This window comes from Megalobrama amblycephala, linkage group LG12 (genome assembly GCF_018812025.1).
Source record: "Megalobrama amblycephala isolate DHTTF-2021 linkage group LG12, ASM1881202v1, whole genome shotgun sequence".
Classification (NCBI taxonomy): domain Eukaryota; kingdom Metazoa; phylum Chordata; class Actinopteri; order Cypriniformes; family Xenocyprididae; genus Megalobrama; species Megalobrama amblycephala.
In genome coordinates this window covers 481,565-497,795 of record NC_063055.1, presented here as the reverse complement: position 1 = coordinate 497,795, position 16,231 = coordinate 481,565, and the positions used below count along the sequence as shown (strand labels likewise).

At 32.8% G+C, this 16,231-nt stretch overlaps 1 protein-coding gene across 2 annotated transcripts in view; it reads left to right on the top strand.

Annotated features, from left to right (window-relative positions):
• Positions 1-7,519, top strand: part of prdm6 (PR domain containing 6) — a 32,563-nt gene extending 25,044 nt beyond the window's left edge. Inside the window, exons 7-8 of one of the 2 annotated variants that reach the window (XM_048211409.1) lie at positions 4,791-4,977; positions 7,233-7,519. In XM_048211409.1, the coding sequence (XP_048067366.1) occupies positions 4,791-4,971 (181 nt within the window). In that variant the 3' untranslated portion in view covers positions 4,972-4,977; positions 7,233-7,519. The remainder of the gene's footprint in view (positions 1-4,790; positions 4,978-7,232) is intronic. The other variant, XM_048211408.1, reaches the window with a different exon arrangement.
• The last annotated feature ends 8,712 nt before the right edge of the window (positions 7,520-16,231 follow it).

The following is a 16,231-nucleotide window of genomic DNA, read 5'->3' as shown; positions in this document are numbered from 1 at the left end:
AAATTCACTTCAGTTCAATAACAGTCAATGTTACAAAATTCATCAATTATGAAACTAATTCAGTTCAGTTCAATTACAGTGTAAATGTTGGAAAATTAATCAATTATGAAATGAATTCAACTAAAGCAGCTCTACAGAAGACAATAGCATCAATTCAGTTCAATTCAGTTCAATCTTGATTCAATTCGATTCAATAACAGTGTAAATGTTGAAAAGTTCAATTATGAAACAAATTCACTTCAGTTCAATAACAGTCAATGTTGCAAAATTCATTAATTATGAAACTAATTTATATCAGTTCAATAACAGTGTAAATGTTGAAAAGTTCAATTATGAAACAAATTCACTTCAGTTCAATAACAGTCAATGTTGCAAAATTCATTAATTATGAAACTAATTCAATTCAGTTCAATTACAGTGTAAATGTTGGAAAATTAATCAATTATGAAATGAATTCAACTAAAGCAGCTCTACAGAAGACAATAGCATCAATTCAGTTCAATTCAGTTCAATCTTGATTCAATTCGATTCAATAACAGTGTAAATGTTGAAAAGTTCAAATATGAAACATTCAGTTCAGTTCAATAATGGTGTCAATGTTACAAAATTCATTAATTATTAAACTAATTCAGTTCAGTTCAATTAGTTTCAGTGTTGCAATTATTGATTGATTGTGAAATGAAATCAACTAAAGCAGCTCTACAGAAGACAATAGTGTCAATTCAGTTCAATTCAGTTCAGTAGCAGTGTAAATGTTGTAAAGTTCAATTATGAAACAAATTTAATTCAGTTCAATAATGGTGTCAATGTTAGAAAATTCATCAATTATGAAACAAATTCAATTCATTTCTATAACAGTCAATGTTGATTCAATTCAGTTCAATAGCAGTGTAAATGTTGAAAAGTTCAATTATGAATCAAATTCAGTTCAGTTCAATATTTATTCAATTCATTCAATGTTGATTCAGTTCAGTAACAGTGTCAAAGTTGCAAAATGTATGCATTATGAAATGATAATAGTGTCGTCATTATTCAGTTGGTCAAATCGTCAGTATTACTGGAAACCCCAGTTTTTAAACTTTGAAGAGTCAATAAACAGAAGAAGGTGAAGTCACGCTGGAGAACAGCGATCATCCTGATGAGGCGTGTGGCCTGATCTCTGTTGTTGTAACTGAAACTGAGCGTCATGATGGGATTCTTTCTAGAACATTGAATGTTTTCAGTCGTTGTAAACTCAACTCTCACACGCTGATCCAGGAAACTCGCGTCTTCGCGCTAAATCGTGCGGCAGAATGAATGCGGCTGGTGAAGAACACGCTGATGAGCTGCTCACAGCAACATCTGAGCTCCAGCATGAACCTTTTCCCTTCTCAATCCAGAGCTTCGCCTCAGAAAGCAACACGGTTTCCGGGTCCAATCGCCGAGTGTAACATCTCTAAACCTAATTAAACACGGCAGAGGATGTATTGGAAATTTTTTGCTTAGCTCTATTTTCTCGGCTGCGTTCGGGCCTATAAATCAGCTGCTGCCGTCACAAAGAAATACCCACTCCAAAGGTGATGCAGAGGAAAACAGATGCCACTTATTCAATAAACTAATATTCATACAGAAGAAAAATGTTTGCGGGATACCCGAGGAGATGAAGTCAATGTGAGGCTTTGTCAATATTCAACTTTATGACCCTGAGGTGCAGATAAAATTTAGCTGAACAAGGCAATCTGGGATGCGCCGCTGTTTGGCCTGGAAGCCGGCGTGACTCTGGGAATCTGTTTTAAATGATCTCACACATGCTTTATGGCCTTTGGCTTATACATATTTATTGATGTTTAGTTTATATGTACATTTTAGAGGGGATAAATCATCGGATCATTGGAAAAAAATCCGTTTGTGCTGATGTGTTTTGCTGAGCTCTGGTCTGGACTCGAGGTGTTTTTCTTGTTTTTGTTTGCTCGCATCAATCACGTGACGCCGCGCGGCTCCGGTAATGAGCAGAGCCCTCAAAAGAGCGATTCATTACGATATCGAGCAGAATTAACCAGCTCAAATAAATATTCTGCTTCTGAAAGAGTCAAATAAGACGCGCGGAGGAAGCGCTTTAAGTGTACAGTGGTAGAAATGTGAGTACGGTTTGTAGGATGGCTCCACTGCAGGCCTGGAGAAGGTTTGGGAAGTGCGGTATTGGAGGTCCGCAGGGTTATTTATGTCCAGGCCCGTCCTGCACCGGCCGCTGCAGCAATAAACAATAAGCCGACATTAATCACAAGTGCTGCTGGAGTTAATGCTCCACACACATTCATCATCTTAAGATATTCACCATCACTGCGTCTGCAGACAGAAAAACTTCAGTCACGCGCGTTTGATTTCGCCGACAGTGGAGGCTCTGCTCAGGAAACCCTGACGTTAAAGACAGAAACTGTCAAGAAATCAGCAGTTTCCACCTCGCTGCATTATTTTTATATATTTGATTTAATTTTATTTAACATATATATATATATATATATATATAAAAAAATTTTTGTTTGTTTGTATATTAAATATTTTTCTTTTTTTAAAATCAAAAATAATTTTGACATTTTAGATAGATGCATACTTAGATATATAATATAATATATTACATCATATTATATATATAATTATAAAATATAACTATATATGTAATGTTGTTATACAATTTTTATGTAATTATAAATATTACATGTTTTATTTCTTTAAAGAATATTTTTAACATTTTAGATACATAGATTAATAATATATTACATCATATTATATATATATATATATATAATTATAAAATATAACAATATATATATTATATTATACAATTTTAATGTAATTATATATAAATATTAAATATTTTGTTTCTTTTAAAAAATATAGATTTTTTGATATTTTAGATTGATACATAGATATATAATATATTACATTATTTTATAAATATAATTATATATTTATAAAAATAGATATAATATAATAATATATAAAATACTACATATAGATAGATAGATAGATATATTATATATAATATTTTTTTAAAAAAAAACTTTTTCAAAAACAAGATATATATTAAATATTTAGTTTCTTTTGTACTCTGTTATGAGAGAAAAATAATAATGATTGAGAAAAATTAATAAAAAAGAAAATGTATGTTTAAAATTCTAAAAAAAATGTACGTGTCTATATATATATATAATTATTTTAGAATTTTCAACATATATACTGTATATTATTATTTTTTTTAAATTCTATTTTATTTTATTTTTCATAATTTTTTCTCAGTTATGATTTTTGTCTCATAACAAAGACTTATTAATTAATATTGTTTCTTTTTTTTAAAAATCAAAAATAATTTTGACATTTTAGATAGATGCATAGATATATAATATATTACATCATATTATATATATTATGTTATACAATTTTAATGTAATTATATATATATATTAAATGTTTTGTTTCTCTTAAAAAATTGTAACATTTTAGATACATAAATAAATATTTAATGTATATTACATTATTTTATAAATATAATTATATACTTTTAAAAATAGATATAATATTATAATAATATATAAAATATTATATTATATATTTATAAATAAATATATAATATATAAAATATTATATTATATATTTATAAATAAATATTAGATATATAAAATATTTTTTTCTTTTTCAAAAACAAGATATAAAATATTTAGTTTCTTTTGTACTCTGTTATGAGAGAAAAATAATGATTGAGAAAAATTAATAAAAAAGAAAATATACAATAAGTGTCTATATAAGTGTCTATATATATATAATTATTTTAGAATTTTAAACATATACTGTATATTATTTTTAATTTTTTTCTATTTTATTTTATTTTTCATTTTTTTCTCAGTTATGATTTTTGTCTCATAACAAATACTTATTAATTAATATTGTTTCTTTTTTTTAAAAATCATTCAATTTTAGATAGATGCATAGATATATAATATAATATATTACATCATATATATATATATATATATACATTATATATTACATTTTTATGTAATTATAAATATTAAATGTTTTGTTTCTCTTAAAAAATTTTAGATACATAAATAAATATTTAATTTATATTACATTATTTTACTTTTAAAAATAGATATAATATTATAATATTATATATATAAATATTAGATATATAATATATATATATATATATATATATATAACACTTTTTCTTTTTCAAAAACAAGATATAAAATATTTAGTTTTTCTTGTACTCTGTTATGAAAAATAAATGATTGAGAAAAATTCCTAAAAAAAATGTATATTTAAAATTCTTATATATATATATATATATATATAGAGAGAGAGAGAGAGAGAGAGAGAATTATTTTAGATTTTTAAACATATATTCTGTATATTATTTTTAATGTTTATTTTATTTGTTCTATTTTCTGTTATTTTTCATTATTATTTTGGTCTGATAACAGAGACTGACGCCAGTATAAGACTATAAGAGGATCTGCTCATCATTTTGATGTGATTCACACAAAAGCATGTTCTGGTTTCCATCAGTGCGTTCAGTCAGATGTTCGTTTGCTGAGATCAACTCGATTCAGGCTGACAGAAGCGCATCTTCAGTTACTCGTGATCCGACGGGACGGTTCCCGCGGCAGACGCGGCCTCTCCAACGGGACGAGCGGCTGCGGATATTGATCGATGGCCCGAACCGTGTTCTCGCCCCAGTGTTGATGAGGGTCACGCTGCCATGGCAACCGCATCGGGACGTCCCGTGATCTCTGTGCTCTGTGTTTCAGACCGTATCAGTGCGGACACTGCTCCCAGTCCTTCTCCCAGCCGTCGGAGCTGCGCAATCACGTGGTCACGCACTCCAGCGACCGGCCCTTCAAGTGCGGCTACTGCGGCCGAGCGTTCGCCGGCGCCACCACCCTCAACAACCACATCCGCACACACACCGGGGAGAAGCCTTTCAAGTAAGTAACAGTGAGTACCATCGATTCCTAGAACTGCTTCCTTCACTTTGTCACGTCACAATCTGAATCTCGCTTCACACTGCAATCCTCATCATGACAATATTATCACACGCTTTCCTTAAAATAATCAAACTAGTTCAACCAGCGTTACTTACACGTGACCGTCTGACCCCAGCATGCTTTCAGCTCTGGAGAAATACGACCCAGAACCTCTAGAGTTGAGATTATTTGTGTAAATGTCTTTGTTTTCAGTGTTAAACTGCTGAAAGTCTCGACGCTCTTCTCTTCCAGTAACAAATCAAGCATCTAATAAGCAATCAGTGAAACACAAACGTGTCATCAGCGTTTCAGGAGCTCCAGAGACGAAGAGCACAAAGACAATAATGAAAGCGCCACAGAAATCTTTATCCGGTCAATAAGCCGGAGTTCTTCCGATCGAGCCGATCTGCTTGATAGAATCAGGCTGTTCCTCAGTTTAATGCGTCTGTCAGGAGATCATAAACACATCGAGCCGTCGAGAGCGCGTTACACTCACATTCACGTGTTCACTGACGCTTTCATCTGAAATCAAGATCATTTACTGGAGATTGACATGATACTGAGAGATTATTAAGTGAGTTTTTGCTTGAAATGCTTAAAAATGTGGCAATGGAGTCAGAAAAATAATCTTGTATTCACAAGATTATTTTTCTGATCACATTGGCAGATATTTTTCTTTAAGCATTTTAAGCATAAACTCACTTCATTTCTTGTTTCATGTCATTTTTTATCTTCAGTAAATGTATCTCGGTTCAGATATTTTACATTATTTACATTTATTTAAATTTATTTAGATGATTTACATTTAAACAACATCCATGCATGACTGAGAATGTGAGAGGATAATTATATATATATAGGCCTATATATATATATATATATATATATATATATATATATATATAGAATTATATATAGTAAATATAATTTTATAATTTAAGTTTATATTATAAAATATCTATATATATAAATATATCATTTTATATCATTCTGTTTTAAATATTTATTCAAGCTCTCATTTTTTGTAATTTTATTTTTTTTAAATATATTATTTTCTATGTGTATATATATATGTAATTTTGATATCTATACTTTTATATACAAAAATAATTTTATATTATAAAATATTAATGAATATATATGTATTGTTTTTTATCATTTTGTTTTAAATATTTATTCGAGCTCTCTTTTTTATTGTTTTATTTTTAAAACATTATTTTCTATGTATTTTTATGTAATTAAATATTAATTTATATATATATGTCATTTTTTTCTCATTTTATTTTTAATAGTTATTAAAGCTCTCCTTCTTTATAACTGTATTTTTAAAAATATTATTTTCTATATATATATTTATGTAATTTTGATATATATATATATATATATATATATATATATATATAATTTTATATACAAAAAATAAATATAAATTTTATTTTAAATATTTATTCAATTTCTAATTTTTTGTATTTTTTTTTAAATATGTATATATATTTAAAATAATATTTTTAAAAATACAATTATATTAAATTATTAAACGTGTGTGTGTGTGTGTGTGTGTATGTGTATAAAATGAAAACAATTTCTTGAAAGTTTAGCAGTAAATTTCAAATTACATACAATAAAACAATAAAAAAGAAATGACTACACATGATTTTCTCTGATATATTAGAGAGTATGTATGTATATGTGAGAGAATAACATGATTATTTTAGCTCAAACAACTGAGCGCAGCGCTTGCGACACGAAGGTCGTGGGTTCGATTCCCAGGAAATGCATGAAAACTTTTGGATAAAAGATGTTCGTTTGCTGAGATCAACTCGACTTTGATCGACTTTTGATCGACTTTGGATAAAATCCTCTGCCGGATGCATGAATGTGAACTGCTGTGCTGATGTTCAGATGATGGTGTTCTCCAGACTCAAACCTGCAGAATAAAGACACGCGACGCTCGCTTTGATCAGCAGAATCAGAGCTGCTTTTATTCTTTATCTGCGGTAAGTGACAGCGTTTCTGGACAGGCGTCTCCAGGGGCCGCCCATCCGCTCACATTATTGACAGCTCTCTGTGTTGTGAAGCCCGTCGTCGTCGTCATCAGGACTCGCAATTACACCTCGCCGGCCCGTACGCTTCCCACCGCTTTCAAGTGTCAGTTGTGGTTTCATCTGTGCCGCTCTGTTTGACTCGCGTATATGTGTGTGTGTGTGTGTGTGTGTGTGTGTGCAGGTGCGAGCGATGCGACCGCAGCTTCACGCAGGCCACTCAGCTCAGCAGACACCAGCGGATGCCCAACGAGTGCAAACCCATCAGCGAGAGCAGCGAATCAATCGAGGTGGATTAACTGATTGACCGGCCGGAATTAAACGGCGAGGGAAAATCATGATTAAATGTCACGGACACTTAAGCAAAACCAAAGATTTCCTAAGAGAAACTCTCAATCACGCGCAGAAAACCAAAAGCAGTAATAAAATAAGTGAGATGTTAAGAGTTATCGATCCTGGCACAGATGGGGGCGGGGCGGGGGCGGGGCCATCGGGTTTGGGGAGATTATTTATTCATGAGTTAGTCAAATGAGACTGTGTTCAGAAGACACTGCAGAAACTGACGCTCTCTCTCTCACAGTTGATAAAAACACAATTCATGCTCAGATCCACTAAATAATATTATTTTGATTTGATTAATGCATATTTTAATTGTATGCATATGCATGCATGCATATAATTCATTTTAAATGTTAAAATCAATATAAATATTTTTCATTGTTAGTTCAATGATATTTTCACAAATGGAATCTTGTCTAAACATTCTTAAAGTACATTTACTGGAGAAATTATTGATCAAATATCTGCCAATGGAGTCAGAAAATGATCTTAATTCAAAGAGAAAACAAGATATTTTTAAACATTTCAAGCATAGACTTGCTTAATTTTGATCAGTTTCTCAAAAACAGACCTCTCGTCTCGTCATTTTGCATTTCCAGTGAATGTGTCTTGTTTTAGATATTACATTTTTCAGTTAAAAATACTTTATTACACACACACATACACACACACACACATATATATATATATATACAAACGCATAAATATTATTATATATACACACACACACACACACACACACACATTCATCAGACTGTAGTCGTGAGGAGGAGCAGCTCTTTCTGCAGTGTCGAGGTTCTGTCCAGCACACAAAAACTGATTCATATATATATATAATATATATATATCGATGTGTTTGACTGCTTCATGAGGCCGTGTGTGTTCAGGGTCGAGCGGACAGAATCGCTCCACGTCTGTGTAATCGCACCGTTTCAGCAGCATGACGTACAGGGCAGCGACTGCTTCACCAAAAATGACTTTTCTTTGTATAAAATGTAAATTATGAATATTATATTTCTCCCATATCATGCTGTATGGCACTTTTGACAATTATCATTATTTAATATTTCAACTCCGTGTAAAGGGAATCACAGCAGACCGAATGTCGATCGTTTACTTTGTTACTGAACTTTCTATCTTCAGTTTCCAGAGACTCTTTCTAATCAAAGTCATGAAGCGTTACGATGTTTCACTCAAACCAAAGCCACTCCTTTTCTAAACACACAGAATCTATTTTGTTTTTATGAATCATGTGAAACTCTGTGCTGTTTTTTCAAATCCACCTTCTGTTTGCATGATTTCAACATTTTTGTACATAAACAGGCCAAAAAATGTTCTTGTGAATAAAGTAATGACCGAACTTTGATTGACATTAAACTGCTCGATTGTATTTGATATTATTTTGCATGCAGTGTACTTGATTTAAATGTATTTTTCCGCAGGAGCGGCTCCCGTTTTCCTCTTCATAAACACGAGGGTGAGTTTTTCCGCTCTTCCCTTGTTCTTGCAGAAGCGTGAGATCCATCTTCGGCCGCCGGTGATGTATCTCGGGCCCCGGGCCCCTGCGGTGTCTGCGGGGAAGGTCACGTCCCCCAGCGCCGGCGCGTCTCGGGCAGCTGTCGAGGGGTTGTACGTCTGACCCGCGCGCGTGAACCCGCGCACCATCTGATTTATTAGGCCGCGCACCTTTTGCCCGATTTCAGGCCGGAGCCCTTCTTTCATGTGGAGCGCTCGAGCGCTCGTGTGTTTGTTTGCCGCGCCGCTGATAAACGGGGTAAATGATTGGAGCGTATTACATCAACATTATTCCCAACGTTTCTGGCTTTGTTGTGTTTTGTTTGGCTCGTCCGCCGCCGCACACTATTAGAGCGATGCTTACAGTCTTAATATAGTACCGGCCTCCTGGTTCGACTGTAGACTTTGGAAAATCTGCTGCTATTCAGAGTCCCTGCGCTGCCAATTACACTTCATTATTACAGTTCAAGGTTCTTTAGTGACGAACCAGCGGACAAAAAACATGCTCTTCCTCAGTGTTTCTGTCTTGTTTTCCAGCACAAATATCTAAACATTCTTAAATCAAGATACATTTACTGGAGAAGAGAAATGACTGAAGATATTAAGACTGAACAGTTTATAAAAATGAAGTGAGTTTGTGCTTAAAACAAGAACAAATATCTACAAATGAAGAGTTTGGTTCCAATAACTCCATTTTGATTCATTTGAGTAAAAATGTGTTTTCTTGCAAGAAAGTGGCAAGATGAAAACCGCTATTTTCTGTTTCAAACGTTCACATAGCATATTTTGGTTATAAAAACATTAAAAATTCAAATCTACATTTTGATTTTAAAAGGTTTATTATAAAAACTTTTTTTTTTTTTTCAAAATGCAATAAATCCATCAATATAAAAGTTATTTTTCATATTGAAAATACACAACAAAGTAAGTTGATTCACATATATGACAGAGTCTAAACTTTGCCAATATTTATCTTATATTCAGGCATTTGACTAAAAATACATTCAGTCATCGCTCCTAAAATTAATTCAATGGATCATCTTGTTAATGTTATAAATTATTTGTCATTACTGATTAAAGAGTATCTGGCGCCACCGCACGGTTAAATAAACACATTTGTTGAGTACATTGGTATTAAAAACAACTTTTTAAAAAAGCCTTCAATGTTTACAGCGCGTGGAATGGAGCGCTGTGATTGGTTGAGTGGATATATCGCGTTCGGCAGAGAAGGTAGACTGGCGTTTGTCGCGTTTTGGAAAGGAAGGGAGAAAACATGACAGAATAACACGATGGATATCGCATTCTGTGCTAAATTAATAAATGACTTTACCGACCAGATACAATACTGATTTTGGCGGAAACTCAATTTTTTTTAAAACGGCGTTTATTGCATTTTGGAAGCAAACTCTTCATATATAACATTCAATAATTCAAAAGGAAAACAAGTTTATTTTTCTGACTCCATTGGCAGATATTTGTTCTTGTTTTAAGTCATCAGCATAACAGTGGAAGTTAAACCTGTAGCGTTTGATTATTTGTCCAATTGTTAAAGTATAAATATTGAAAAGAAGAGGACCCAAGACCGAACCTTGAGGAACACCAGAACTGATGGATTTGTGCTTCTGATATATAACAAATTGTTGCCTCCCTGTCATAGAGGAGGAAAACCAATTATTTATACATCGTTCATGAAGCGTTTTAGTTGGACGTTCGTCTAACATTTTTTTAAACGTTACTATCTGTTTCAGAACTTTCAGAGAATCCAAAAGTAACGTTCCCATAACGTTTGAAGAATGAGAAAATTCACAAAACTAAGAAAAGCGTTTTTAAAAAACTTTATGGGAACTTTAGCAAAGTGTTCTTTGAATTTTTTTTTTTTTACTTGGAAAAAAACAAAAATATGTTCTAAGAACGTTTCATCAACATTCCCATTAAGTTATGAAAACATTATTTTAAAGGTTCTCTGAAAGTTCAAAGTTTTTTAAATGTTTTGTAAACGTTTTTATACAAACGTTAAAGTAGTGGTTCATTATTTGACTTTTTAACTTTAGTTAGTGTGTAATGTTGCTGTTTGATCATAAACAACATCTGCAAAGTTACGACGCTCAAAGTTCAATGCAAAGGGAGATATTTTCTTTTACAGAAATCGCTTTTTAAGGACTACAACGAGCTTCTTCCCGGGTTAGTGACATCACAAACCATAAAATTTACATAAACCCCGCCCCCGAGAACACACAACAAAGGGGGCGGGGCCATGTTGGGCTGCTTTAGAGAAGAGGAAGAGTTGTTTTTGTAAATGCCGTCATTTTACGCCGGACTGCTTCACAAACGAGGGTCAATTCAACACAAAAGATGAACATGACGGCACATGCTAGTGGATGAGTTGAATCAACTCCACAGCAACTACATCAATTTATCCACTAACCATTCAGAAACGTCTAAAAGTTGTAACTTCTTCCTGAGTCTCTCCATCAGTGTCGACTCCGGTTTGAACAATGTAAGGCTGAACACCGTTACTGACAATCCTCATTTTGGCTGCGTGAGATTCTCCAGCTTTGTTGTTGTTGAGCTGTTAAAGCTCCGCCTACTTCCCAGAAGAGCAGCAGCTCATTTGCATTTAAAGGGACACACACAAAAACGGCGTGTTTTTGCTCACACCCAAATAGGGGCAAATTTGACAAGCTATAATAAATGATCTGTGGGGGATTTTGAGCTGAAACTTCACACACACATTCTGGAGACACCAGAGACTGATATTACATCTTGTGAAAGGAGCGTTATAGGATCCCTTTAAAGTAACATTCCATTTTACAAACATTATGGGACTGTTCTGAGACAAGTAATTTAAAATGTAAAAATGTGAAGACGCACATCCAACTAAACTTTTTCAGAAATAGACAATGTGATGTTTTGAGAATGTTATTAAAGACAACGTTGAATGAATGTTCTATTAACGTTACTGGAGGTTCATAACTTTGAGAGAACGTTCTCTGTTCACTGGGAGTTTGTGAGAGAGAAGCTGATGAATGATGCGTCTCTCTCAGGGGAAACGTCACATTAAACTGCACAATGTTGAGAATTTATTTCCTGACGTTGAACATGGACTGACGTTCTCGTCTGCGGTTTGCTGAAAGTGGAAGCGTCCACCTGTTTTTCTCTTGCACAACTATTTTAATAATTCTTCAGACAGTAGAACGTTCCCAGTTCTTGCATATTGTTCCCAGGGGAGCGTCGCACATTTGTAAAACAAATAGTTAAGATTTGCAGCATCAATCACGGCACCCGGCCATGGGAACGGAGACCTGTGAACCGCAGAGGCCAAACAAATGATCAGATGAGAATTATTATTTTGCAAACATACATGTGAAAGTGGCCCGTGGGTTTTCAGCGCCTGGGCTTTTGCTTTCTGTGGAATTTCCTGCTCGCTGCTCTGAGGTCACACTTTCACAACCAATTAGCAATAAAGTCAGACTTTCTTAAACGTCTCCAGAAAGCCTAATTGGAAACATATAGAGTCTGTGAGAAATGCCTCTTCTCGTCTAGATTTGATCGCTCGGTTTATTCACATGACAAATGTGGCTGGTGTGTTCGTTAGGCCGCTCGTTACGGCTTTAAAGTATGGAAGCACATTTCTGCCACAACAAATCAAGGTTTGTACGTCATAATTATGATGTATAAATGTTAAATTATGACATATTTATGAGATCAAAAGATGAAATTATAATTATAATTTAAAAAGCCATAATTATGACCTTAAAATTTTTGTCTCACATAATATTGACCTTTTTATGTCATAATTTATTTTTTTGTATTTCATAATGACTTACTGTTAGTATATCATAATTTTGACTTTCTAATCTCAGAATTATGACTTACTAGTATGTCAATTTAGACTTAATTCATAATTTCAACTTTTTGTCATAATTTAGATTTTCTAATCTCATTATTATGATTTAGTATGTCACAAGATGTCAACTTTTAATTTCATAATTCTGACTTTTTATATAATTTTGACTTTTTATATAGTTTTGACGTCACTTTTCTAATCTCATAATTATGATTTATTATGTCATAAAATTTTCAGTTTTGAATCAATTTTCATAATTTTCATAATTTTCGACTTTCTAATCTCATAACTGTCATAAATTTTGACTTTTTAATTTAAATTTTGTCAATTTTGACTTACTAATATCATAATTATGATTTAGTACGTCATAAAATTTCAACTTTTTAATCATAATTTCGATTTATAATTTTGAAATTATGATTTTATAGTCGAAATTTTGACAATTTAGTGTCAAAATTTTGACTTTCTAATCTCATAATTATGATTTAGTATGTCATAAAATTTCAACTTTTTAATCACATAATTTCAAATTATGACAGTTTTGACTCATAATTTCGATTTAGTGTCAAAATGTTGACTTTTTAATCATAATTTTGACTTTTTGTCAGTTTCAACTTTTTGTCATAATTTTGACTTTCTAATCTCATAATTACAATTTCGTGTCATAAATTTTCTATTTTTTAATCTCATAATTCTGACTTTTTGTCATAATTTTGACATTATAATCTCATAATTATGATTTAGGATTCTACTTTTTAATGACAATTTTGACTTTTTGTCATAATTTCTACTTTTTATGTCATAGTTTTTGACTTTTTTGTCATAATTTCAATTTTTGCCATAATTTCGACTTTCTAATCTCATAATTATGATTTAGTATGTCATAAAATTTCACATTTTTAATCACATAATTTCAATTTATGACAGTTTTGACTTTTTTTGACAAAATTTTGATTTAGTATGTCAAATCGTTTTGTCAGTTTCAACTTTTTGTCATAATTTTGATTTTCTAATCTCATAATTATTACTTTGTGTCATAAATTTTTAACTTTTTAATCTCATAATTCTGACTTTTTGTCATAATTTTGACATATTTCATAATGACTTACTGTTAGTATATCATAATTTTGACTTTCTAATCTCAGAATTATGACTTAGTATGTCAATTTAGACTTGTCATAATTTCAACTTTTGTCATAATTTAGATTTTCTAATCTCATTATTATGATTTAGTATGTCACAAGATGTCAACTTTTAATTTCATAATTCTGACTTTTTATATAATTTTGACTTTTTATATAGTTTTGATATGTCACTTTTCTAATCTCATAATTATGATTTATTATGTCATAAAATTTTCAGTTTTGAATACATTTTCATAAAATTGATTCAAATTTAGTGTCAAAATTTTGACTTTTTTGTCATAATTTAAATTTTTGTCATAATACGATTTAGGATTCAGTTTTTGACTTTTTGTCAATTTCGACTTGAGTTTTGACTTACTAATATAATTATTTAGTATTTTTAAAGGTCCCGTTCTTCGTGATCCCATGTTTCAAACTTTAGTTAGTGTGTAATGTTGTTGTTAGAGTATAAATAAAATCTGTAAAATTTTAAAGCTCAATGCTAAGCGAGATATTTTATTTAACAGAAGTCGCCTACATCGAACGGCCAGTTTGGACTACATCCCTCTACTTCCTTCTTTAATGACGTCACTAAAACAGTTTTTTGACTAACCTCCGCCCACAGGAATACACAAGAGTTGCGTTTGTAGAGTGTGTTTGTCGCCATGTCGTCGAAACGCTGTTATTTTCATCCCGCAGTCCAATCACCGGGTCTGATTCCGGCTCAAATTGATAGGGTAAAATTAAAGACATGTTTACAATAACACTGAGCGCGTGCATCTCCACGTTATGGTAAGAGGCGTGACCTTTCCAGGCAAGGAGCGCTAAGCTGCTGTCGAATCACAACACAGGAACCGCTGGCACAATCAGAACTCGTTACGTATTTCTGAAGGAGGGACTTCATAGAACAAGGAAGTCATCAGCCCGTTTTTATGACAGTGGAAACAGCGGTATACAGATAAGTAAATTATGTGAAAAATACTGTGTTTTTTTACACGCGAAACATGAACACATGTTATATTGCACACTATAAACACAATCAAAGCTTCAAAAAGCCACGAAAAACGGGACCTTTAATATTTATATATATAAAATATAATCTTATATATGTAAATAAGTAAACAAATTTTATATATATATATATATATATATATACTTTTTTTAACTTAAACTTTTTAATTTCATAATTCTGACTTTTTGTCATAATTTCTTTTCTGAAGTGGCATAAATGTGCTTCCATATTAACGCGAACCGACTGTGACGTCAGCAGCATCAGCGCAGAGGTCGAGCGTCTCGGAGGAGCCGGACGGTAGGAGAAACATCATCAGCGTCAAATGCTGTTTTCAGCGGTTCTGTGTTCTGCTCCAAACATCATACGAGTTCACGAGTTCATGAAAGCATTTATGAAAACCATCAGGACTGCCATGTCAAACTTTGATATCATGACCACATTAGAATAATAACACTGGTGGAAATATGCGCTCTTGTGCTCACGAGGGGCGATAAACCACATGAAAGCACTTACACTGTCAGCAGCTGCATGTTATTCTTTCATTTAAAAAGGTCCAAGTTAAGAGGAACACTTACAATAATATTAGTTCATAAAATGCTGTAATAAGCCTATTATGCTTCAGAGATGTTCGCTTGTTTTTGGGATCTGAAATGAACAATATGAGCCTTCAGAGCAGCTGATTAATACACAACGTTTACGGCTCATTCTCAGAATCCCTGCCATTGATGAACTCTGTGTCTCGACAATTTTCACTCTGGTTAGTGTGCAAATTAAAGAAGTGATTTACATGAAAGAAACTGAGTGACAACTAGAATTTATTCAGCCATCACTGAGGCAGAACTGGGAGAAATATTGTCATTTTTCATATGAAAACTCTCCTGCTTTCCTGTAGAGAAGAAGATAGACTGATTAAAGTTCTCGACTGGTTTTTCAGCACAAACAGCAATGTTTCGTGAACAGGATCCCTGTCTGTTTGCACGCGTGTGGACGTCAGTCTCTATCAGCGTGTCTGATGGACTGTTTAACGCCACTATCAGCTCCAGACGCAGATAAAGAGCCGCAGCAGCTTCATCACAGGCCAAACGTGTTCATTCATCACCTACAGAAGCTCAAAACAACACAGACACCAAAGCCAGCGCTTGAGGGACAGTTCAGCTCGTCATTTCATTTATTTCTTCTGTGGAACACAAAAGAAGGATTTCTGAAGAACGTTCAGCTGCTCTTCTCACACAGAACGGCTGACAAGAACAACAGAAAATGGGTTTAAAACTACAGACTGCAAAAAACAATGTTCTTCCTCAGTGTTTCTGTCTCGTTTTCCAGCACAAATATCTGAACATTCTTAA